At 41.9% G+C, this 25543-nt stretch overlaps 2 protein-coding genes across 5 annotated transcripts in view; both read left to right on the top strand.

Moving 5' to 3' along the window:
- Window positions 1-617: 617 nt before the first annotated feature.
- LOC4578316 (myosin-VIIa) overlaps window positions 618-25543 on the top strand; it is a 33136-nt gene continuing 8210 nt past the window's right edge. The window contains exons 1-3 of one of the 4 annotated variants that reach the window (XM_061656454.1): window positions 618-714; window positions 3555-4133; window positions 19258-19304. In XM_061656454.1, coding sequence (XP_061512438.1) covers window positions 19287-19304 — 18 coding nt within the window. In that variant the 5' untranslated portion in view covers window positions 618-714; window positions 3555-4133; window positions 19258-19286. Of the gene's footprint in view, window positions 715-1599; window positions 1789-3554; window positions 4134-19257; window positions 19305-25543 lie in introns of those variants that run through there. The other 3 variants (XM_061656453.1, XM_061656455.1, XM_001238177.3) reach the window with 3 other exon arrangements.
- LOC133393085 (uncharacterized) lies at window positions 24586-25478 on the top strand. Its single transcript, XM_061656456.1, has one exon. It carries the CDS (start codon window positions 24709-24711, stop codon window positions 25447-25449), a length of 741 nt encoding a protein of 246 aa, XP_061512440.1. The 5' UTR covers window positions 24586-24708; the 3' UTR covers window positions 25450-25478.

A 25543-nucleotide genomic window follows, 5' to 3' on the forward strand; every position in this document is an offset into this window, starting at 1 on the left:
TATTTATTTATTTGGTTTATTTATTTATTTATCTATTTATTTATCCATAGCCTCGATTCGAAATCGGTATCGATATTATTAAGTTCTCTGTCATTAAATACATTACAGATATAAGTAATTAATTATTAAAATATTGTAAACTTAAAATTAAAACATCAAAGGAAATACAATTCAGTTCATAGCCAAATTTAAGCAATATTAGCCAAAAGTGTTTGAGTGCCCGAGTGTGATAAAAGAGGAACCAAAACTACATATTGTTATACGAATAAGTCAAAGCTAAATGTTTGAAAATCCTAAACTCTCTCATGGTATGAGCTTTTTTGCAAACATTTTTTTTGCTGGTTATGATGCAGAATATTATTTTTTAATACCGTTTTATGTAAAATACATTACAACAAGCTTTGAAATGATTTTGTAAGCATTGTTTTTCAATAACTGATAATTTCAAATGCTAGCGATATCGATGAAGGTGGAACCACTGTGCGATGGTCTCTTCGCTTGCTCACCTGTTCGCGCAGTAACCGCAGTGTATGAGTCTGCATGAGTGTGTTGGTCGCCGTTCGTTCCCAAACGCACACACACACACACACTCCACTAGCTCATCCACAGGCCTACCGGGGTAGGCCTGCAGCGAAACATCAACGAGCCACATCTAAAAGCCAAGCAAAAGAAAATCCACACTCATCGTGTACGGACGGGTGTGCGTGCGCGAAAGTAAGTGAATTTCGTGAACGAAGCATAAACTCATATCATATCATGGGACACACCGAAAGCGCCAGCAACATAGCATAGCTCCAGTTAGTGGTTAAAGTTTTGTGTAGTTTTTTCCCCCCTGTTTCATTTGCTGTCAACCGGACAAACCCCGGGATCCGATCGCTCGCTCTTGGTGCGTTTTGGTTCGCTTTGTAAAGCGAGGGCCCACACCGGAAGTAACGTGACCGGGGAGAGTGGTTAGGGAGCTGCTGCCAATGTGCGGCACCGTTCCGAGCGTACGTCAAGCGTGAAAAGGCACCTCACCAATCGACACACCTTTTCCTTCCGGCGGCCGACAACCCGCCACCCGCAAGAATCCAGAACATCACGCAGCAGTGCCACGGACAGGTTCAATGGGCTGTACCCGCTCATGCGTGTGTGTGTGTGTGTGTGTGGGTTTTCTTTTCAATTTAGCTTGACGTTTGAATCCGGTGGCAGCGTGTGTACAGGGGAAGGTTGCGTGAAGCGTCAACCCCGACACGGCACAGGGGGTTGTACCTTACCTGTCAGCAGGGATGATACACAGGTGCTTGAAGAGCCGGAGAGAAATGAGCGAAGTTGTAAGAGAGTGAGCGAAGGTGAGGGTGCATTATCGCGCGAGCTGCCGGCGCCCGTTGTGCGCGTAAGGGTGTGCGTACCAGGAAAGTGCGCGCGTGAGCACCGGTGAGCAGCGGTGAGCGGATTTGAGCGGCGAGGTTCGTCGCCTGGTCGGCTCTCCCGCACTGACGTTGCGTGAGAAGAAAGTGCATTCGCGCGAAGGGGGTTGAAAAGCGAGCAAGCTCTGGGGTGGTTTCGTAGAAAGCAGTGAGAGAATAAAACTGATCGCTGAGAGAACTTTAGTGTTACAGAAAGAGAGAGAGAGAGAGGATGAGTGAGCGAGCGAGTTCAGTGGCACCTGCGAGAACACGGTGTGTGCGTTGGAAGACGGTTGCCCAGTCGTTGCCCAGTTGGAGTAACACCTTTGATGCGTACGCAGCTCTAGCAGACGGTAAGGTTTAGGCGGTGAATGCTTTCCACCGAACACACCGGAAAAGTGTACGTGTCGTTTTTGTGCGTGTGTGTGTGTAAGGAAAAATTAAAAATACAACTGTGTGCATCAAATCGTGCGGAACCGTTGTGTACTTCGGAGAGTTTTCCTGGCAAAACAGATTAAAAAGGAAAATTGTGGTTTGGAGAAAAAAGCAAAATTCACTCCAAACAATTTTGTGCAATCGAATAGACACACCGCCTGAGGATGCGCTAATTGCACGTCCATTTCGGCTCCGGTACGGTTCGTCTGCTTCCGAAAGATCATTCTAGCGTGATCAGGTGACGACGAGTGAGTGTGTGTCTGCTTGAGTGAGTGCGTGCGTGTGTGTGTGTGTTGGTATGTGTGTGGTTGTGGGTTTAGGTGGTGTTACTATTCTTCACACAAATGGGCAGTAGTGCGCTCCCGTAATACACTCTGAAAAAAAAGAAGAAGCGGTGATGATGATGATGATGATCATGCGATGAGATCGTCGGCTGGTTGCGTCATTAACCTACGCTGAAATGCCATTCGCTGTGTTTGTGTGTGTGTGTGTGTGTGTGTTGGTTATGCTGTGTATGTTAATTTTCACTTCCAAACGATTTTCCACCTCGATGTTCAACCTACATCCAACATTCCAGAACATGGTCGTTTGTTTGTTCGTGTTTTTTAGTAATGTTTCGTCTGACTTAATAACAACCTCCAACGATAAAATATTAAGCTCCGATGACATTTTTCCCCATTGTTGATTGTATATGTTGGTACAGCGAAACCAGTAAGCTTTTCTATAGCGCCTGGACACGTTTACGCCGACGTTTGGCGAAGACGAACGAGAGAAGAGATAGGAAGAAAGGAAAAGAAATTTTTATTCAAATCAAGAGAGAACCGCGGCATAAAGAAACAGGTCACACGAGAAGTATGCCTTCTTTGGGAACGTGTTTCTTTTCTCCCCGGGGATGGTGAGTGTTTTTGTTGTTGTTGTTGTTGTTGTTATATTTCCCTTCGATCTTCGATCCGGTACCACTTCTGTTACCGCCCCACACCCCCTTGTCTGAATTGTGTTTTGTGTTCTCTTTTCAAGCGCTCCGTTTTGCGTCTTTTCTCTTTATATCATACACACACACACACTCTCTAAATCACACATACACACATATAAGAAACACAACAACGAGCATCGAACAGCCAGCAGAAGATCGCACTTGCCTGCAATGGGGAAGGTTCGTCTTCTGCCCTCGGCGCAAGAAGTCTTCTGTATGCGCGCAGCAGTGAGCTGCACCGTTGTTCGGCGTTCTAAAAAGCGACGAACCTCCTCGAACGGTGGAAGATCGAACCGGTTTTGCGGGATTGCAAGGGGTTAGGGAAAGGGAGGGAGCAGGTGGGGTGGATGGAATATGGTTGGTGTGTATCGATGGAAGGTGCTGCTGCCAGCGTAATTAACGGCAGTTTTTTTGTGTGTGTGCTCGCCCGGGAAGAAATGGACAGAACAGGCACACGGCGGCCTGGTCAGCACGCTGGCCTGGATAAAGCAAAAGACTAGAAGAGGGAAAGATGCTCGATTGGAATGGGGGTTTAGCTCTTCCTTTCCTCCTGGTTCCAAGCGCACACCACTCACCCCCCCACTGCTGTCAGGGAAGGAATGCTAGCGTGTACATGACCACCACGGATATCGGATACGAAAGTTCGAATCGTACCAGTGCGAGAATGTTTCCAACTGTGCGTGTTTCGAGTGTGTGCGCGTGAATGCTAATGTGTTGGTTTTTTTGTTGTTTCATTTTATCACTATTTTCTAACACAGCCCCCCCTAGTGGTGCGAGTAGTGTTTTGCAGAATTATGAGCGTGCATTAAGGAAAGCGTTGGGTGTGGAAAAAGAAGCGATAGAAAATTCCACCATTCGCGTGTGTCCATGTGTGTGAGTGTTTCTCGCCCGATCAAGTCAAAGAACGTCTTAGCATAAGTGAGTGAACGAGTGTGTGTGTCTGTGTACGGCTGTACGGCACATTTTAGATGAGCGAGTTTAGCGTGCGCACGGTAAAGTTGGGTGTACGATCGATAATAGCGGCAATGGAAGCCAGGAAGTGAAGCTAAAAATAATACCCCCCCGAATAGTGGCGAATGAGAATGAAAACGTATCATTTGCCACTGCGGTAAAACAGCAACATTGGGCAGGAAAAAGGAAGAGTTTGTGTGGCACGAAAGGTCATTCAGTTGAAGCCGCTCAATTGCAGTGCATGAAAACGGCAGCAGTTTGACGATCTTTTGCAACATTACGCGAACGGGAGCGAGTGTCTTCGTGGGATTATATTTGAGATCACTGTGCAAATACTCGTGAATTGTGCATTGCTGTGCGAAAGCTGGCAACAATAAATATTGAGGGTAAGTTAATTTTTATGATCAACTATCAATGCAATATTAAATAAATACATTGATCTAATTAGAGAAACATGAAAGACATCATCTTTTTTGCTCCAAAAATCTAAAAATAATTAAACTTGTTAAGTTTCAATAGATTGCGCAATAGAAGCCACCCTAAGGCTTGTGTAATTGACAAAATTTGGCAATTTGATCGATTCTAATTAAAGACAATCGTTAATATCAGTAACATGCAATTAAACAACTGTAGCTTATGATATTTCCTGCACCAGTCTCGTAATCGAATCTACCACACCTTCCACTCTCTGTTACAGCAAACCGTTAAAAAAACAAATTGCTTTCGAAAGTATATTTAACAATCACAATTCTACTTCCTTTCCACGATACAATTCATCATTAAACTCGATTTCATAACACCCTTGCGGCGATCGACATTTTATTGCGAATTGTAAATGGATTTACGATCGTTTGCGCCGTTGTACGACAGGAAAACAAAAACCATAACCCCGCACAGACACACACACGTGAAATTTTCCCCGACATGGCCCAAAACCTTGCATAGGGTGGCCTTAAGCACACACGCACGCAGTTTAGATGGCAGTTTTTCGTCGCCATCCGATGGCTTTTGTTGTGTTTGTTGTTGAAAAAGTTAATTTTACATTCGGCCTCAGCGCAGCTCCATGCGGCGGACCACGTCCCGGCACCCATTTTCTCGCAAACGCGATCGGTCACGGTAGAGAAGGTTCATGAATAACCAGCAAACACCAGCACGGCACGGACACTTACACCACCAAAACACACACACACACACACACACACACACACACACACACACACACCATACGGCACACCGAGGGTCCGCCGTACCGTGTCTAAGTTTTGTCGAGCCTGAGAGCCCGCGCACGCCCCGGTGAAAAAAAAAAACGACTGGAACAATACAAAACTCATTCCAGCAGAGTGGGCTGCAGCAGAAGCAGGGCTATGAAAACGTTAGAGAGAGAGAAAAAAGAAGAAGAAAAAAAAATCGCCGCGTAATGCAGGCAAAAAGAATTAAACGAAGAAAGAGAGCGTTGGGAGAGGCTTTTATGATTTGGGGGACGAGGGATTGAAAAAAAAATAAACAGTTGGAGTAAAAAGTCAATGAAGAGTTTCAGTTGGGAATGGGGAGGATAAGTACAATAAAAACAGTAGCAGAAAAAAGCTAAACTGTCTCAAACAACCAGACACAAAGCCAAAAACCAAACAAACAAAGTACTGTAATAAGGTGATTGAATAAACAACAGCAAAAGATCAAATGTCACAGGCATGATCAGAGAAGCTGCAAACAGCATCTCAGTGCTACCAAGTACGCAAAAGTTGATTATTTTCTATCTTAAAAGATTTTTGTTATGCGACATTTTTAATCGTTAGTAGTAAACTCCTCCTTTACTTTCTTGTTTTTTAAATTAAATAAATATAAGGACATTATAAACTAAATTTTCCATCATGTTTCTAACCAGCATAGTACAAATTATTACTAATTTAAAATCTTTTGTAAGCACACGTACCAAAAATATGCTATTGGAATTGACTGTTTGGTATTAAATCGCTAGAAGAGAGTGGTGCCATGACCAGGATATTTGTTTGTGTTGAAGCAAACATACAAAAATGATGCTATTTGAATTGACTGTTTGGTATTAAATCGCTAGAAGAGACTGGTGCCATGACCAGGATATTTGTTTATTACTTTTGAACGATAAACTGTAGTGTCTTTCTTCTTTCTACTCATGTAGGACCATAACCTTAATCTAAGAAATAACCAAAACTCCACGTTCTTATAAGTTGGAAATAATAGATGCATACTTTTCCGTTTTTCACCTTCAGTCAATAACAAGCATTCGAAATTTCGTTCCATTGGTAAACTAATCGCATACGCTATCATATCAGTTACCTGTATTTGAATGCGCCTAAAATGCATATGAAAACCAACCCTAATCGGAGTGATTTGCATTTTTTGGTACTTTCGTGAAAAAGGGGACACTTCCCCTTACTCTTTGGGAATGTGACATGTGAATGAAAATGCTCCTAGAGGGTTTGTGGAATATGGCGGGAGACCGTCAAAGTGTGGTTGTATGTCACACTTTGTCGCTCGTATGACGTGTTGGTCATACGTCATTTTTAATGCTGAGCTTATATGGAAAATGATATTTACTTTAGCGGTTAGGTTGTGGTTGAGAATGTGATTGAAAATTTGATGGCTTCCTTTGTAAGATTACTTGAGGGACGGTGTCATATGACCGTAAATGTTTGTTTTAAATTGGTTTGGTTCCTTAAAGTCCCAACTGAAATTATTAAGGAGTTTAGATACTGGTTGTTTAGATGAAAATGACTAAAGACGTCAATATTCTTCAATAATACCAAAAAACAATTGGTGTTTATTTATGCATGTAAAAATGTGTCAATTTAATAGGACGATTCAATAGGAATCAGTTCATTGTAAATAGCTCCGTTTAAGCATTCGTTCGATTAGCGCTGAGCGAAATACAGATACAGACCAAAACTTTCACACTCTCTTCGCCTATCACCCTGCATCGAACTGTTGTCCTGTGTTGATTGATTGCGAACGGCTGGTTGACTGCTAAATGGTAAATTATTCCAATCATTCAGCAACGTGAATGGCATACATATAGGAAACTTGTGTGCATAGAAAACAAACACAAAACTCTAGCACCACGCAGTCACCCAGACCCTCCAATCCCTCAACGTCAACGTGGTTAATCGATCAAAACACTCCCATGTGCACACAGGCGTTTGTGTATGTTGGTGACTAGCCACCACGAATCAGGTGCTCAGGTGAAATCTTTCTTTCTATCTATCTTTCGGGTTGACATGGAGAAAAGTCAGGGGCGAGAGCGATGAAAGCCTTGTGTAGCTATAATCTACTGTAGAGCAGGCAGAGGAGTTCAACCGGCCCGCTTCGCTATGGGTAGCGCTGTCATTCAGAATTTGTGGATCGGGTGGATTTAGCAGCACCGGGGTGGAATGTAAATAGTCATAAAATAAAACGTGTTTCAGGTTGAGGGAAGATTCCACCACGCATCGTTCCGGTTCCACATTCCAATGAGGACGGGCGGGAACGATGCGTTTTTGTCGAGGTTTACTTTCCGGTTTTATCTGTGTGCGTGCGTGTGTCTGTTGCTCTTGGCATTGGAGATTTGGTAACAAATTTGATTTTTGCTATTTGTTTCTCAATACATACGGTTTGTGTTATTTTGCGTATTTCATCTTAAATCTCTTTTTTATACATTTAACCACCTGAATATTATAATATTGTATCGTGTACTTCAAGACTTTTAAAGAATAAAGTTTTCCCTTTGATCATGTGGTTTGTTACACCAACTTGGTCTCTTTAATCTCAAGCATCCTCTCAAACAATGTGACATCTTCAACGACCTGTGCCTGTGTGGCCTACGGGCGAGTAATCTAAAAAACCCGTTACCACACCAGCACCTATGAATGCAACACACACACACACACACAAAAGAGAATAAAAACTCTCGACTTGCGTGGCCAGGAATTCGTTGGAGCTGGATTTTAGGGCGCTAACCGCGCTCTGCTCGGTTAGCGGTAACTGTGCGACAGGTTGTTCCTAGACAGCGACGTGTTTTTGTCTCAGAATCTCTCCATCATCGCTGTATCAGCGGGACCAATCTTTATGATCACACACACACACTCCACGGTTGATATGCAGTTAGTTTGTCGGTGAACTCGTCAGCTTAGATAATCTCTTTGAAATAATCGGTGAAAAGGTGTGAAATTTTGTGATGCATACCGATTTTTAGCACCTCGGTGGTGACATTTATGGCACCCTCATTGCTGCATGCAGTCAGTAAAAAGCGAACGTTTGTTATATGTTCATTTTGGATGTTTATTCGAAAGACTTTTTTCCATACAGTAAGCGACGAACCCCCTCACACCGGTGACACAACACACTAAATGTAACACCTGACTCATAGGTAGCAAAATTATTGCAAATAATGAGAGGAGAAACAAAAATGTTCGAGCAAATGTAATAAATCTTCACTTGTTCGCCCGTCTTGCGCGTCTTCCGGGTGCACAACATCACAACCCTTTGCGTTCGGGGTCGATCGTCGGTGCAATTGCATCGGGGCCGGTAATTTCGTTCGTTGCGTAAGGCGCGGTGTGTGTGTGCATTATTATGTTATTAAATTTCCTTTAATAATACCAGCAAGAAAGTATGTTTTTTTGTTATTGTTTTGTGTGTGTGTGTGTTTGTAGTTTTTCCTACACCTACATTTTATCACCCCGCCCTGCTGTGGCAAATGTGTCCTATTGTTTATGGGCGAGTAACTGACTTCCCTTTCTCTCCCTTTCCAAAATTGACGCTCACGATGCGCCTGGGAACAAAGAGAGACGTTTCGCTTTCCAGCTGTTTGTTTACCTAATTTTATTGATGTGAAACTGTAGAAGACCAACCTCCAGCAAGAAGGGGGGAGGGAGAAGAAAACACGCACAAACAATCTGTTTGTCGGTGAAGTGAGAAAGAAAAAGCAGGAAATGATCATCAGACACTTCAGCGCTGAGTAGATGCTATCGCTTAATATCGCTTATTGAAGGTACACTTTTTTCCACCATTTTTGTGTGTGAGTGTATGTGTTTGTTGTAGCATCGTTTCATATTCTCACTTTTTACCGAATTATGTTGTTTGATGTTTTTTGGTTTGGTTTGGTGTTTCGTGTAACCAACTCGTTACGTGCGAGATTATCTTAAATCTGTAAAAGAACCTAAATGATAGGCTAGAAGCTGGCTCGGGGAGTGTTGGTACGTGCCATGATCGAGAGCGAGCAAGTGTTAAACGGGGTGAGGAAGAAAAGGACGGAAATGTTGCTGAATGTTGAAACAATGGCAACCTTTCTCACCTTCCGCTGGATTGGTGGATGACTTAATATTATCATACAATAAAGAAAAGTGAATTAGTGGGCAACCGTCCCCGTGCATCGGAGGCTTCGGGTTTGGGTTGCATCTGCCCTGGGTCTAACAATATACGCCGTCTTGTAAAGAACTTACCTTCTTCCGGGTGCGGAAAAGTATTGTTGAATCGCTTCATTTTGGTAGAAGTTTTAGTCTTATTTCATCATGCCACTACAAGTAGCTCTCTTTCTCGTTTGCTCGTTTTCACTACGGAGGAAAAGATCGTATTTTGTTGCAGTAGAATAACAAATCAGAAATAAATTATACAACCCGACGCGCAAATGAATTGGCTTGTCAGGCCGGTGTCATTTCTGTTGCTGGAAGAAGACAAAATGGCTCAACCAACCCAATCCGTAAGCCGAGGAAAGTTACGACTGTTTTGCTGTTGTTTGCCTTTGCTATTCTTGTTTGTTTACCCCCGTCGTGGGTTGGTTGTAAAGCTTTAAATTGGATTAATTTTTGCACGATCGTCACGAGCACGAAAGCAGGAGGGGCGTCTTGTTTTTTGCCCCACACTGTATCTCGCAGTAGAAATCGGCACGCAACGATCGTGTGACAAACTGGCGCGATCGATTCATTTTCACCACCGTTTAAGACGCTGATCGCGCGCACATGACCGAGCGAAAGTTGCCCCCGGAAAGCCAATTAGAGGTGAAGTGGATCAGTTTGCGGGGTTTGAAGGAAAAAAATTGTCGTGAAACTGAAGGATTAAACTACACTCTGCTGACAGTGTGCTACGATACGATCTCGATCGCGTATCCCATGATCGTCACCCGTCCGTATGTGTGTGATGAAGGAATTAGGTTAGACAGTGATCGAATGATGATCGATTGAAAGGGACACTTTGGCGTGCGGTTAGCCAAAATCATGACCGCTGTGCGATGTCAATATGTTGGGGGGAATTTGATCTTTAGTGAAGCGTGATGTTTAGAAGCTTTCTTTTTGGTAGATGAATCATTGGCTGTTTATTAGAAATAACGTGACAAGAGGTTCACACAAGCCAATCGCTTAAATATTTAAATCTGGGCCATATTTGACTAATTTTGAGAGCCGGGAAGAATCTTTTAGTAAAATAATACTGACATTTCATACCGTCGTACTATTTGATTATCGTAATATAGATATACTATTACAGGGGTTTTCAGGAGTTCTCATAGTTTTGGGAAACTTTCATGACTCTTTGCAGGTCATTCAGGTAGCTAATGAGAAAAGGTATTATGGACTGAATCCTGTTGCATACACTGTCCCTGTCCCTGAATCTCTCCAAAAAGTCTTTTAGCTTAAGTCTTCATATGGCTTTTGATAACGAAAAACAATTCCAATTTTCCATTTTGTCCATATAGCTCCAATTCAGGTGATGAATCTTGATATCGTTCGATTGCTTGTATATCATAATGCCCGTTAATTTAAATATCCTACTCCTATTTCAATTAGTTTTAAGGATAGGAACTACCAATCTTTATCATTGCTTGTATGATATTGTTACAGAAAACCAACAATGTGGCCCATCACGATTCTAGTCAACTTTTTGTATGGAATTTGACAGTTGGAGGCTAAAATCATGTAAACACTCCATACAAAACCACACACAAAACTAGCCTGTAATTTTCAGTCTAGATTATTCTAGCCTCAAAGCTAGAATCAGATTCGAGTACCTACTCGAAAAAAGGTCAAAAAAGGTAGTGCTTACATTTAACCCAAGGTGCATTAAAGAATCAAAGTGTATGTAAACCAGGTGGTCTCATAGCATGTTTTTGTAAAGAAATTTGAATATCACTTTTTGACGGGATGGGTGAAAGCTTTTGTTCAAACAAGCTTTCTGGAGGCTTGACGAATACTCAAAACACTCTTAAAATCTTCATTCAGAAACAGAAGCGATAAAAATCAGCCTTCTAAATACATACACCTTGGGAGAAGCCCACCTGTATATTATACTCACTTAGATAGCTGCTCGAAAACTGCTATACAATGCAAATAGCTGACAGGCTGAAATTTGAGCCCAATATTTCCAATCGGATTACTTGATATCACTAACCAATTGGATTGCATCATTAACTGGTCCACGGCTCTCTATCTCTTACAAAATTTGACCCTTTACCTCAAAAGTTTACCGACCGCTGCTCTAGCTTGTGAAATTGACAAACAAATTAGGATAAATATAGATCTTATACAAGTGAAATGTAGATTGATTAAAACATAAAAATGTTAAAATGATACAACCATTACCGAAGAGTTCCATGTTAGTATGGTGTGTCAAAGAACATTAATGTTTATCTTACATTATTAACTAAGTGTAACTTAATAATAAATGATTAATAATTCCCATGAATACAAAAAAGAGAATTAATTAGTGATTTATTCTTTTTAAACAGCCTTTAAAAACCTTGCCAAAAACCCCTACACTCATAAAAACAACATTATATGTTCAATGTTGTACCAAAGGCCTCAATGTTTCTTTTCTACTCTTAAAAAAACGATAAAAACTGCACATGCACAATCTTATACATCTTCGACTTACTGCTCATTACCGATAATTAGTTGCCCGTAAGTACGTACAAGTAAACCTCCATCAGACTTTACACATATATACAGAAGGAGCAAAAAATGAGCAATTTTAACTACCGAACAGTATGCGGCCTGCAGTAGAAGTTCTCGAGCGACGGCCGCCACCGAAACAGGATCGAAAATCTCAAACTTAATGTTACGCTAAAATCAAGACAATTAAACTTTCCACCTCATCGCATCGCAGTCCACGCAGTCGTCGTAGTCGCCTTTCACGGCAAACGGGGTTGAAATGCGTTTGCAGCTTTTAGTTGCAGCCCTCCTCTCCCGTTTCACGTGTACGAGGTTACACGGTTGATTATTTATTTTTTTGTCCGGCATTATTTCTCCGTTACCTTGCTGCTGCTGCTGAATTATTACACAGCTTGTGGCGTAAAATGTTTGATTCCCCCGGTGCTGTGGCGTTGCAGATTTAACACACCAGGCGAAAGCGGGCGACGAGGAAAACGCATGTTTGCGACCGTTGGTGCAAGCTTTTCACTTTCCTCGCAAACAGCGTCCGTCCGTTTATCGCCGGAAAAGACAGAAACTAAACTGGCAAATACAACAAAAAAGAACGAAGAAGACTCCCATTTAAAACTCTCCCAACCGCTTGGTTTGACGGGTGCGCGCTCTACCCTACTCTACTGCACGCCAAACTGCTGCTCTAATCGCATCAATCTTAGCCCGGGCCACCCGTTTTCGGAAGCATAGCGAACGGCTAATCGATCGTTAAACTCATCCATCAACTTCATCACGCAAAACAAATGAGATCTGGTAGTGCGGGGAAGGTAGCCCTTTTTTTTTGAGGAAAATCTCCAAGGAAAGTCGCGGCAAAACAGTCGACCGACGGTTTCGTAATTTAGCCGTCACAATGTCAATTGCCAAATATCTTCCCTTTGGCTTGGGATGAAACTTCCGTGGGAATTTGGCGGTGGATTTTTTGTTTCATCTTTTGTTGACTCTTGTTGCCGTAAGAGTGAAATGAACTGGTGGTGGCTTTCGCTTTTACTTTAATTCAATTTCACCGGTCAAAAGCAGGTTGAGTGAGTGATTCAAGTGAGCCGACGCTTGGAAGGAAAATCATGTCATCTTACGGTCACATGACATTTGCAACCTGAAGGTTAATGGACATTTAAAACCAAAACATACTTTACTCTCTAAATAGCGTAGCAAATAGAGCAATGATTTAACCTGCAAGTCACATGTTTTACTCAAACTGGTACAGAATTTGCAGCAGCAAAAAAACGAATGAAAAACGCTTTCATACTAATGATACAGCATGTAGAGTCGCTGGAATTACATTTGAATTCAAAATTCCCACCCCGTTCTATTTGATGCCATGTTTAGGCTGGATCGGTTTCACTTTCGATGGAACCTAACATCCCCCCCCAGGCCGGTGTATCTTCCCTTGGTTGCACCGATCTATTACCTTCTGCACGTACCTTTTGTGAAAAACGATCGTTCGTTCGTAGCTATTCGTAGCATTTAATTGTGTGATGAGAATTTCCTCGAATCTCACCCATTTTCCCCCTGTTGTAACAAAATAAAATACCTCACCACACTCACACACAGAGCGAAATAACAGCCTCACAACAACCCGCACAGCCAACCCTTCACAGGTTTATTGTTTCCAAGCGGCAATGATGGGGAAAATGAAATGAAAGTAAAACACCCCCGACACCCCGGGGGCGGACAAATGGTATCAATTTCCTTCTCACCCATCCCGACCCCTTCGCCAAGGTCTGTATAGTTTTCCACCAGTCACCCACCAGCCGTTCCTGCTTTTTTTCTTTTAACACTAAGCGTGAGCGAGCGAAACAGACAGTGGGAGAGAGAGAGAGCAAACAAAAAAAGCTCTGTACGATCGAAAAACACGTGGCAGGCGGCGTTGTTTCGTTTTGGTGCGTAGGGCTGCGTAGAGCAGGTGGAAAGTGATAGTCTCGGTTGCGTAAGATGGTGGTTTGCGGTTGAGAAAACTGTCATCCTCTTCCTCGTGGTCGTCTCGTTGTCGTCGATGTAGTGACGTTGATGGACGGATGGCAAGATAAGTAATTTATGCAATTACCTATACACCGCCACTGACACTGACACTGGCAACGGTGGCTGTTGTCTGATCGTGGTAGTGATTTTTCACACTGTTTTCACTGCTGTACGACGACACACCCACTTTCAGGAGCTTGTAATCTTGCAATGTGGTGCAAAAGCGAATATTTTGTAGCATGGTTAACATTGTTTTTGGCTTTAGTTTGACTCTAGAGAAGCTTCCTTCAAAGAAAAATGGCAAAATAAGTTAAAATTCGATTTGAAATAGAATATTTTCAGTTTAATTTTATTGTTTCATTCGATTTTATAGCCTCTTATTGTTAAAATACTCCTTTAAAACTGCCAAAAATGCCAAGTGATGCCTGCTGATTACACTTTCAAAAAAAGAAACTCCCCCCAAAACAGACAGATAATGTTAATTTGCTAACGTGTTTTTTAAGCCACCCAAATCACGCTGCCCTCGAACGGGAAAGAATTCTCCCTTCCCCATCTTTGTAGGTGTGTGTGTATCTATGTGTATCTTATCATCTATCGCCGGAGCATTGCTTCACTGATCGCGCCCAGCCGAAGTCGCGTTCAACGCACGCCAACTGATAACGAGCTTACTGATAAGCGGGAGTGTCTCTTTTTTTCTCTCTATACAAGTTTTGTTAAATCTTACCAACCACCTCAGTGACCTTGCGCAAGGTAGCCAAAGACTATCACGGGAGGGGTGGTTTGTTCATTCTTTCGTGCCTTATGCAGGAGACGCCTTATCTGGTCGGGTTCTGTTACGCGTGGAATGGCAGCAATGTTTGGTTTTATGTGTAAATTGCGGGACAGAAAACGTGTGCAGCTGATAAGCTAGTTGGTAGCATACACTAACGCATAACACATTCTTAGTGTTAGATGAGATCTTTTTTTCTTATTTGTATATTAATTATAGCTTCTATATCTCTTGAAAATATTGTTTTTTTTTTAATTTCCTTAGATGCAACACGAATAATAAAGCATAAACCTGATACTGATGTTACCCCAAATTTTGTCGACCAGTGTAATCATAGTGGGAAATCACGCCATCAGCAAATAGTCAAGATATGAACTGCTTGTAAATGATAAATCACATAAGCACGTACCTAAGCTCAAGCTTCCATTGTTCCACTGTGCCCCGGACCCTTTTTGGTCATATCAAACTTCTCACCGCGATTGGATTTGTTTTTATTTTACCTTCTAATCACCTGTTTCGTGGTCTTTGTCACATTTTGTGGTAGTTGAGACTACAGCAATGAGACATTCGCTTAGGTAATAATGCTGACATTGTGTACCTTTATGATGTGTTGATGATAAGATGGCTCAGTCATTGCTCAGTCACGTCAACGTTGTTAAAAAGGAACCAAAAATGGTTTAATTTAATGCTTTTACCAATCATATTGAAGTGTAAATCGGTTGGAAAAAGTCCACTTCCAAATATGGACTTGTGGTAATAGGCTTGTTTAACTGTTGACAATACCTCCCTGCAAAACATTGTTACTACCGGAAGCACTGGACAGGTTGTCATTGTTGTAAATATACGCACACACACATACGCATACGCATCGAATCACAGCCGCATAAAGGTGTTTCTGGACCGGTTACAGCCAAACGATGTAAGTGGTAGCTTCCGTAAAAGGGGCAAAAAATAAAACGAAAACTTCACCGTACTGGCATCGTGTGGACGCGCTTGGTGGTGTTATCTGCTGCCTGCGCGTACGTACGGTACACGGTCCGGTGGTGGACTTGGCTTTGATGCCTCGGCACATCGGTAATTATCACTGACCGCTGGGCGTAATTAGTAACTCGGACGTTCGGTTGGGATGCAGCTAGGGGGTTGGTGGTGGAAAAAATCCTATTACTTCCAGTCGTTTTTGTACCACTGTGAAATGTTTGCGTATGTGGCTGATAAACTGGAAATGAAAAAGACACTACCTCATTGATGATATATCATGCTAGAAGCTTGTAAGACGGATACGATATGTTACTTCATATTTGGTAAGTGTATGGTGCAGCAATTCTTACAGTTTATTGAGGAGAGCATTTAAGATCAAGTTTAGAAGAACATTTTTTAGTACCAGAAGTGTCATAAATTTGGTTTATTTATAACAATTTTGCTACAGATTTCTTGATTAATAATTTTTAAGTTTTATTTTTCAAATCCTGAAAATTATGAATAAATTCGGCTTTGGCTAATTAAATTGGCAATACATCTCGTTGAACACAACAATTAGAGTGTCAAATTTTAAAAAGTTATTGGTCGGTACATGTTACTAAATATGTTTAGGTCAGTGAAAAACTATGATAAAAAATAAGACTTAACAATATGAAAAATAGTGAGTAAATAACATGGCAGGCAAGGACAAAGCCCTAGGCCCATTGTAGCTATTTTAGTGTATTTTAGTTTGAGTAGTTTGAAGAGGTAAAAAAAAAAGGATTATTTGAAGTTTGAAGTTTGTTTTTTTAACTCGGTTTTGAAAATAAGGTTTCATCAGAACTATTTGATTTTTCGTTAAATCGTCTTTCTTTAAATAAATATCGAATAAATAAAATTGAATGTAATATCATATGCGAATAATGTGTATAATAATGGGGAAAATGTTATATACACCTGTTAAAACACTAAAACACAAGAAACGACAGGAGATTAAATCTGCACAGGGAGTATTTATCCGGAGACAAAATGTGTGCCATTATCAAGCTTAACCTTGACCATGTAAACAAAAATGTTTTAAATTGGATCTATATTGCATCAGTAGCGAATTTGTTTAGGATCACATGTATAGATGTTGATCATAATTGGTTGAATAGCAAATTAGAAGAACGCTCCACATTTGAGAACGGTACAATGGAATGTAAATCCTTCATCCAAAACATCATTTAAAAACTCCAAAAATGTAATGACATTCTTCGTTTAAAATGAAACAATCTTTGGACTTGACGAGTGTCTTCTTCAAATTACAATTTGATGTTTATGTAATTTGAAAGTTTTATATTATTACAGGAATGATCACATATTTAAGGATTCTAGATAGAGGTTCCAGCGTAGATTAACTTAGATCATTTGGAGTCAACGTAATTGTGATACTTTTAATTACATACACGTTTTTGAGTTATCAGTTGTAATTGCTTCCAAATAAAAAGGTACCTAAAGGAACCTATTCAGCGTACCTCCTCAATCATTTTTATGCAATTACGCTTTCCTCAAATGGAACCGTTTTGCAATCCGCGTGCACGAGTACGAAGATCGACCCACCCATAATCGATCCAGCCTATCACAAATCTCCGAACCGGTCTTCGATCGCTAGGCCGAGAAAGCAAAACAGAAACCTCTCCTCTCATACATTTCGCCAACGTGGACATGATCTTGACCGTCGGCCGTCGTCGTCTTCGTCGCCGTTGTACATTTCTTCATTTTTCTTCACCGGCCCGGGCAGAGGAGCAGAGGAACGATGGAAGGTGAAAATAAGCTAGCGTGACGTTTTGCACCACACATACACACCAACACGCACGCACACACACAGAGCAAAGAACTGGCTCTCCATTCGACTGTGAGCCGGTTCCTGCCAGCCCCATGCCTGGACTTGACCGAGTGTGGACTTGAACGGAAGAAAATGTTCAACGTCATCAGCGATCGCGAATGCGGGGCTCTCTCGGTTGATCGTACCTTTTACTCTTTCTTTTGCTTTTCTATTATATGTAACGTTTAGTCATGTTTTCGAATACTTTAGCTGTCAATATTTGTGAATGTGATTGCGTTTTATTTGTATAATGAACACAATGAACACTTGCTTCCATCTTACCAAACACTCATTGCCTACTGCCATGGTGCGTACGCACACCAACAGCCGCTCGAATCGTGATCGTGGCACAAGTTCTCAGCTGTATATAACACGTGTGTATGTGTGTATGTGTGTGGTAGAATTCTTCAACCACATGGGCAACCGAACGATACATACCTCAGCAGCGGAAGAGGAAAAACGCGTAAGATCGCGACTGATCGACCGGCTAGCGGTACTTACGATCCGGAGTGTGTACGTTATCACATTACGCCTTTCTTGCCTTTCTTTCCCAACTGCACACTGGCCACTGTGCCTCCTGAAATGTTCTTCTTACCGCGAACTAACCGCGTCCGCATCCGCGAAACTCTGTCCGTCGTGCTGTGGGGCAACAAAATGAGGTCGAATCCTGGTCCTGTCACGGGCGGTGCTGGAGAAAGAGGACCAGTTTGTTTGCCCGTCCAATGTAGGGCCGTTGGAGGGGTTTCCATTACCGCTAAGAACTACTGGCCAAAAGAACAGGTTTGCTGCATGCTGCTGCTGCTGCTTTTGCTGGTTGTCGCGCTGTTTTTAGGGCTTATCTACTTCCCTGCGAAAGAGACGTCATGCGAGCGGAAGAACCGTTTCTGTACCATTCGAAAGGTTGATTGCAATCTTGCCTTAGGACACACTCACACAGGTTTTGTAATCACAGGGTTTTTTTGCACGATTTTGGTATGTGGGAGAAATCGTTCCACGAAAGGCAAGATGTAGAACAGTTTGATGTTGATTCGGGAGGGGTTGTTACAGTTTTGAGCTCGATTACAGAAATTTGATACGAAAGAGTTAGCTTTCCATGTTGGTGGAATGTATTCTAAGAAATTTCACATTATTCACTGTTGTGCAGAAAGTGTGTGAAAGCTTAAAAAGCTCGCTAGCACTTTAAAAGCTTTCTAAAGTGGGTCGTTTGCCAATTTGAAGTTAATGAAAGTTATTTACAATAATTTAATACCAATCACAATGAAAAAATAAAATAAAAATAATATCATTACAACTTTAATATCATTTTGGCATCAAATCGCTTCACTCCAGTAGATGTGCTGTGTGCTGCATAGCATCATAAATTCTCGAGTCTCTCTCGATCCATTACCCGTTACTATTGTGTCTGGCCCATTCTTCCGTTCCATTTCCTTCCCTGTAGCAGCTTAAACAATTCACATATACAGATTTAAAACGATCGCATTTGAAAGTAGTGTGTCTTTGTGCCCGTACTCCCATAGGTATGCTCCATACCATCGCCGTTCAAAGAAAAGGTTCGTCGCTTGGTAAACAAATATATCGTTTTTTTGTTTATTTTTGTGCACTTTTTACATTCAGCACAACGGTGGCACTGTGATTCAGCACATTTGCTGTTGATATTTGGGGCCGAGTTGGGAACAGCAGCTAAACGAGACACCCCATAGTAGTGCCCACATGGGGGAAATGGGTACGTAGAAGGTCTGGGAGGTTCGTTTCGTTTGTTAAAATCACTCACACGAAACTTCACTTTCGTACTGCTGCATCATCAATTTCTTCATCGTCGACGGGCGCAGATCTCAGTGGCGCACACATACACACATACAGCCACTGTACAGGCACACCGGAAATGATCATGCCGTGGACCCTATAGGGTATAGGGTAGGGTGGCTTTTTCTGTTGCCATTTTCTCCAGAACAATGTAATGAAAATGCTTTTTTCCGTTGCCGTTCAATTTCAAGTGTAATGAATTTTCTTTCCCTTTTTTTCTCTCTCCTTTTTTGCAGATTAAACCAGAAGTCAATGTGGCGTCAAAATGGTTATCGTTACACGGGTAAGTGTGTCTATGTGGAGTAGTAGTAGTAGGGAGAGGGAGAGAAAGAGAGAGAGAGAGAGAGAGTCTAATGGTACATTTGCTTTGAATGTGCAGTGAGGTTGAGTAAAACAATGTTAGGCAGGTTAGTTGTAGTCGATATATTTATTCGAACTGATAAAACTGGAACAGTAAGGGAAGGGTTTTGTGAATATTGCTGTTTGCTTGTAATATTAACGGTACACCTTCAAACATACGCTCGACAACAGGTAGTTGAAGAAGTGAACAGGTAGTTGAGAAGTGGCTACATTGGTCCGTTTGTTTGGCCACTGTGAACCATTTGCTGACGCAAGATAAACACGTTTTGTTTGATTTTACACCGTCGCAGGCTTGGCAAATGTTTACGATCTTATTTCGGACTGGCCCACATTTCGGGCGGGTTAAAGGGAAAGAACAAAGAGAGAAAACCCATCGGTTGGTTTAAATAACAATTGGTTTAAACAAATTTACAAAACATCAACAGTTTGTTGGTGCCAAATAAGACCGCTTTTAAGCCGGAAAGAGCCGGAAGGCTTGGGCAATGCGTGATGGAATGTATAACGAAATGCAAACTGTGTCTTTTCCGTCCATTTCCCAGCCACAATCTCGGGTTTGGGATGATTGATGAGGTATTTATGATAACGCAATGCCATTTTGGAATGCACGTTTGATACAGATAGATGGATGGGAAGTGTAGTGGAAAGATGTTCATGGTATGTGACCATGGCTCAAACTATTGAAGCAAAAAATTATTGTTTTTTGTTTTACATAAGTGTTAAATGACCGGTAAAATGTATGGCAGACTTTTTACTCTTTGAATGTTAGGGGAACCTGGGGCAAAATGGTTAGGTGAGGCGAAATGGTCACCTGTATTATTGGCAAATTAACACGGTTATGATGATTTCTAATGATTGAAAACATCAAATACAATTTTTAAAGGCCAGCATAAACGTTTCATAATATAAGGTTTCAAAATAAATATAATAATCTAGCAAATAAAATGTTTGCTCGGAGCGATGTAAATTTCACCGTCTCGAAAATAAGTTTTTGTAAGAATTTAACCTTTAATTAGAGCAAAAAAAGAATGTATATCCAGACACATGATATTTATCAATGACGTGAAAAAAGTAACCATTTTAATCTAATTTAAAGCTTTTAATGTTAAAGTTTGTAAAATGTTTCACTTGGGGCAAACTGGTCGTTCCAGCTTGGAGCAAAATGGTCTTTACGTTTTGACAGGAGCAACATGATGAGGCTGTGGTATAAGCTAAGGTCGCTACAATACACTAGCTTTACATACATAAAACTGTACTGTATGTATACTATATCAACCAGAAAAAATACTGACAACACGTGAGTTATTGAAATATTCCAGCATTTTACTAAATTATTCAACAAAACACTTAAATACTAAACTTAAATTTATACTCTCACAATTCTACCGCGATGCAAGAGCTTTAACCAAAGCCTGTAGTTCAATGTTGTGGTCCATTTTGCTCCTTTGTTTTGATGTGTTTTGACATTTTGTGTAAGACCATTTTGCCCCACACAATACATTTGCACGATTTTTTTACGTTGATTTTTTAAATCTATTTTATACGTATATATTTCTAATTAATGCGTCATATTATGATTGTTTTTCATGAACAAGACGTTGAAGTATGGATTGATGTCAAAATAACCAATAAGATACGGACCAAAATCCTTAACCGGTCCATTTTGCCCCGCTTTCCCCTAATTGTTACGTAGTTTTATGAAGTAAAGTTAATTCTACAAACTATTTTAGTTTTAAAAATTGTATGCTCAATGTGCTTTTCAAAATGCCATAAAAACACTTATAATAACTCAGGAATATACTAAAGCAAATAATTTTTTTTTCAATCTTGGAAAGCAGTTTATTAACTTTATTTGTTATGAAACTAATTGAATGAAACAAAAATAGCATAAATTTATCATATAAATTATAATATTTTTTCACCAGATCCTTTTAGATATAAACCAGTTTCTAAAGCTAGCCCCTTAGTACACTCCTTATGTTAGTAATGTTTAGTCATCTGCTGATGGGCGATTATTTCAATTACTTGCATTCCATCGGAAGCAGTAATGAGAGGTAAAAGTTTTCTTTTTACTGCTGGCCGGGTGATTGCGTTAAAGGGCCAAACCGTTTTTACCGCAAAATGCTTCCGTGAAGCTTTCGTCATAAATCATCAAACATCGTGCTCGGACAGTAAGCAGCACGGAAGAGAGGGGGGGGGGGGGGGGACAATAGGGTGGAAATGTAAGGTTTTGCACTGAAAGCGAAATCAACCGTAACCTCATTCGCATGTCACAATCAAAAATCGATTAAGAACTCGGTTTTCATTTTCGAGCTTTTTTCGAAATGGGATGAAACCTTCCCCTATTAGCGGTACTTTACTTTCTGTTTTGTTGAATTGGGTTGATTTTGGTATTCTCAAGAAGGTTTGTTGGTAGGAATGTTGTCTTGCCGATTAGAAACAATGAATTAACATCACAGTTTTGTACCAAAAAGACACATTCTTCGCTACCATTCTGTCATTGTGTCTTTTATTTAGCCTAGACCCATGCGGGAGTGACTTCTTAGCCTGTCTGTATGGTGAGCCTTTTCCACCGTTCGCTCGACTTTAGCTCGATCGCACCCGTACACGTCTCTATTTTGCTCCAGTATATATCATGTTGGCCTTTTTTCTCCGTTGCCTTTTCTTTTCTGCACAGCCATAAATTAAACGCTTGAGGAAGCATTTCCACCTGTTTTGTGCGGTGCGAACGAGGCACTTTTGCACCCATCCCTACCTTCCTTTCTTTTGGTGTGCTTAACGTCTTCGTGTGTGACTCAAGACGCCGGTGTCTTGGCTGGTAGAAGGTTAGACCCCCCCTTCCCCCAGACTTGGCAGACAGTTTGCCAGCTCCAGTTGGCATGGTTTGGCTGTTGATGCGAGTGGCACGAACGCTTGCGTCGGTTTTACTGCCGCACCCTTGGCACCCTTTGGCTGGGTTCGAAGGGAAAGGGGAGATAGGGTGGTAGCTCTATATTCATCATTAATTAACGGCAGCGTGTGCACACGTGAGGCTTTACGTTTCCTCGATCGCGTCTCTCATCGCTCATGCGTTCGATCGCGTTGCGTTTCCGTGCGTTTTCTTTCCTTCCTGCTCTAGAAGTAAGGAAGGGAAAATACTCCCCCCCACACTTTTGCCCTCTTATCTACAGCCAAACCCATGCTGAATGGTACGTGTAGGAATCGAATTGAAAATTGCCACCAGCCAGGCTGGTTAGCTGTTGTGGATTGGGCGTACTTTGCGCGATTGTTTGAAGGAAGCAAAGAGTGCGGTGGGCGCTTCGTGCCTATTACTTCGTAGCGGGTAGGGAAGGTGTGAGTGTGTAGGGAAACACATTCTTCAGTTGAATTGTGGTCGGTTTGGTGGCGAATTGATTAGCGAATCTGGCGGTTACTTAATACTGCAACACCCTGCTTGTCTGCCGTTGCTGGGAAGTATTCACATCTTTTCAATGGTCTCCTCTCCTTTCACAGTCATTTGAGTTGTATTTGATGGTGAAATGGTGTTTTTTGTTGATGTGATACGATCACTCTTGTTGCATTATGAGACAAATTGTTTCACTTTTGATACTAAGATAGGTAAGGTTTTGTTAGATAAGAAATGCATTTATAAATCTTTTTGCTTCTAAGTCAAATGAAACCAAGAGACACACAAAAGCGACGATAAATAGGTAAATGAAAGGATTTTGATTAAGTTGCAAGCCTTATGATTGAACACCATAGATAGTGCATTGGATAACTTAATATATGTTCTTTTGGAAGTATAATTTTGCAATATGAAGATGTGAGCAATTGCCGTAGGACGTAGGACTAATTATTCAGCTATAAATAAATACTAAGTCACTGATAACTAAGCCCATTAGTGGTTGTTACGCCAAAAAAGAAGAAGAAGTGAAATATTTTAAGAACAAAACAATGAAAAAAATACACTCTTGGTGACCTTTATATTGGATATTTGAGATAATGTTTTGGAATTTTATTCCAGACTTAATCTAAGCTGCATTACATCCAAAATGGTTGTTGCGTACAAATATTCTCCGTTGATTTCCTGATTTAATTCATTCATGTAAAATCCGTTCTTATGTTTTTTTTATCATTTTTGCCATCTTGGCTTGTAACATCTGCTTATAAAGACATTTTTTTAAATTTTTGCTTGTTTTTTGTAAAATAAATCCTTCGTTAAAGTGGACGATCCTTCATTCGAACACGTCCTGAGAGACGAAAGCCATCGAATTCATTGTAGTGATGTGCTGTATGGAGCGCACCCACGGCTCCGATCCGACTTCGACTATTGTTAGTTCGATTCTGACTCCGGCAAAATGGAACCACTAGATCCGCCCGGAGTCGGAGTCGTTCGGAGTCGTCCGGAGTCGACCGGAGTCGTCCGGAGTCGACGACTCCGAACGACTCCGAACGACTCCGGACGACTCCGAACGACTCCGAACGACTCCGGACGACTCCGAACGACTCCGACTCCGAACGACTCCGGACGACTCCAAATGACTCCGAACGACTCCAAACGACTCCGAACGACTCCGACTCCAGGCGACTCCGGGTGACTCCGGACGACTCCGAATGACTCCGAACGACTCCGAACGACTCCGGGCGACTCCGACTCCGGGCGACTCCGGACGATTCCAAACGACTCCGACGACTCCGAACGACTCCGGGCGACTCCGACTCCGGGCGACTCCGGACGACTCCGAACGACTCCGACGACTCCGAACGACTCCGAACGACTCCGAACGACTCCGGACGACTCCGACTCCGGGCGATTCCGGACGACTCCGGACGACTCCGGACGACTCCGGACGATTCCGAACGACTCCGGATATTGCAGCGCGGACCTACCTTCCGGAGTCGATTCCGAATTTATCGGACTCGGATCGGAATCGACTCCGGATTTTTGCCAACTTTACCCATCACTAATTCATTGAACGAACTAGGAGTAAGTAAGAGAAAAGACAAATAAAAAGCAATAGTAGCAGTATTACAAAATGTTAATAGAATTTAATGAAAAAGTAGTACAAGAAGTTAAAGGAAGCTACGAAAAAAGAAGAAGAAGAAGTAAAAGTAGGAAAATAAGAAGAAAAAGACGAAAAGAAAAGAGGAAAGGAGAGGAATAGAAGGTGTCTAGATTAAACGAGAATATAGATCTCTATGGGTATGCATTTCCAATCAAAGTAAGCACCGATGCGTTGTCAAACAAGATTTGCCCTTTGCTCCAGTTTGTCATCAAATCTTCAAACGCTCGGAGAAAACAAAGAAATAGCTACCTGAAAATACCATTTCCCACTGCTTGCAATCGAATAATGCAACGATTAAAGCTAATTCGTAAGCCCATTCAACAACAACAACAACAACAACAGAAACCCGCAGCTTCCAAACTAACGAAATCGAACACAATCGCACCGGCACACTGTCCCCAGCCGGACTGCGACCAGATCCTGCTGGCGTCGAACTTCCTGCAGCACTATCTGCGCGATCATTCGCACCTTAACTTCATTGCCATTGAAGACCGCGAAACGATGCTGTTTCAGTTCGAGGAAAGTGCCTTTCCGCTGAACCAACCGTTCTGTCTCGGTATTCTGGCGTACGGGGGGCGTGAACCCTGCCGGCCGGAAAATAGACCCGCCGCGGTGGGCTACGCAACGGAGAATCAATTTCTCCCACAGCAGTACAAATATCTGAAGGACTTTCTGCCGGTGCTGGTGATGGGTTGCCGCACGACACGGTTTCAAGAGGAGGTGGCGGTTGAAGTGCATCAGCAGGGTGAAGAACGGAATGTTTCGTTAGTGTTTTGGCTGCTGACGATGAGCACAAGCGTTCCGTTGCTTGGGTATTTGTCCGTGAGCGATGTGCTGTTGCGTCATCGGCGAAGAAGTATGGTGAAGTTGCGCGAGCTGACGAACTCGAGCTCGGAATTTCCGGGCATCGGTTGTCTGTCGAAGGAATGGAACCTGCTGCAGCTGCAGCGGAAGGAAATCGATGTTCTATCGCACGGAGGGACATCGTTGATAAAGCTGGAAGTCATGATTGATGGACCATGTTAGATAATAAAACAAACGATTGATGTATTTGAGGACTTTTGATGTCATTTCAATTTAGAAGAATTTCCCCGAGAATTGTTTCCAACAAAGTGCACAG

Source organism: Anopheles gambiae, chromosome 3 (assembly GCF_943734735.2).
Source record: "Anopheles gambiae chromosome 3, idAnoGambNW_F1_1, whole genome shotgun sequence".
In the NCBI taxonomy this organism is placed as follows: Eukaryota; Metazoa; Arthropoda; class Insecta; order Diptera; family Culicidae; genus Anopheles; species Anopheles gambiae.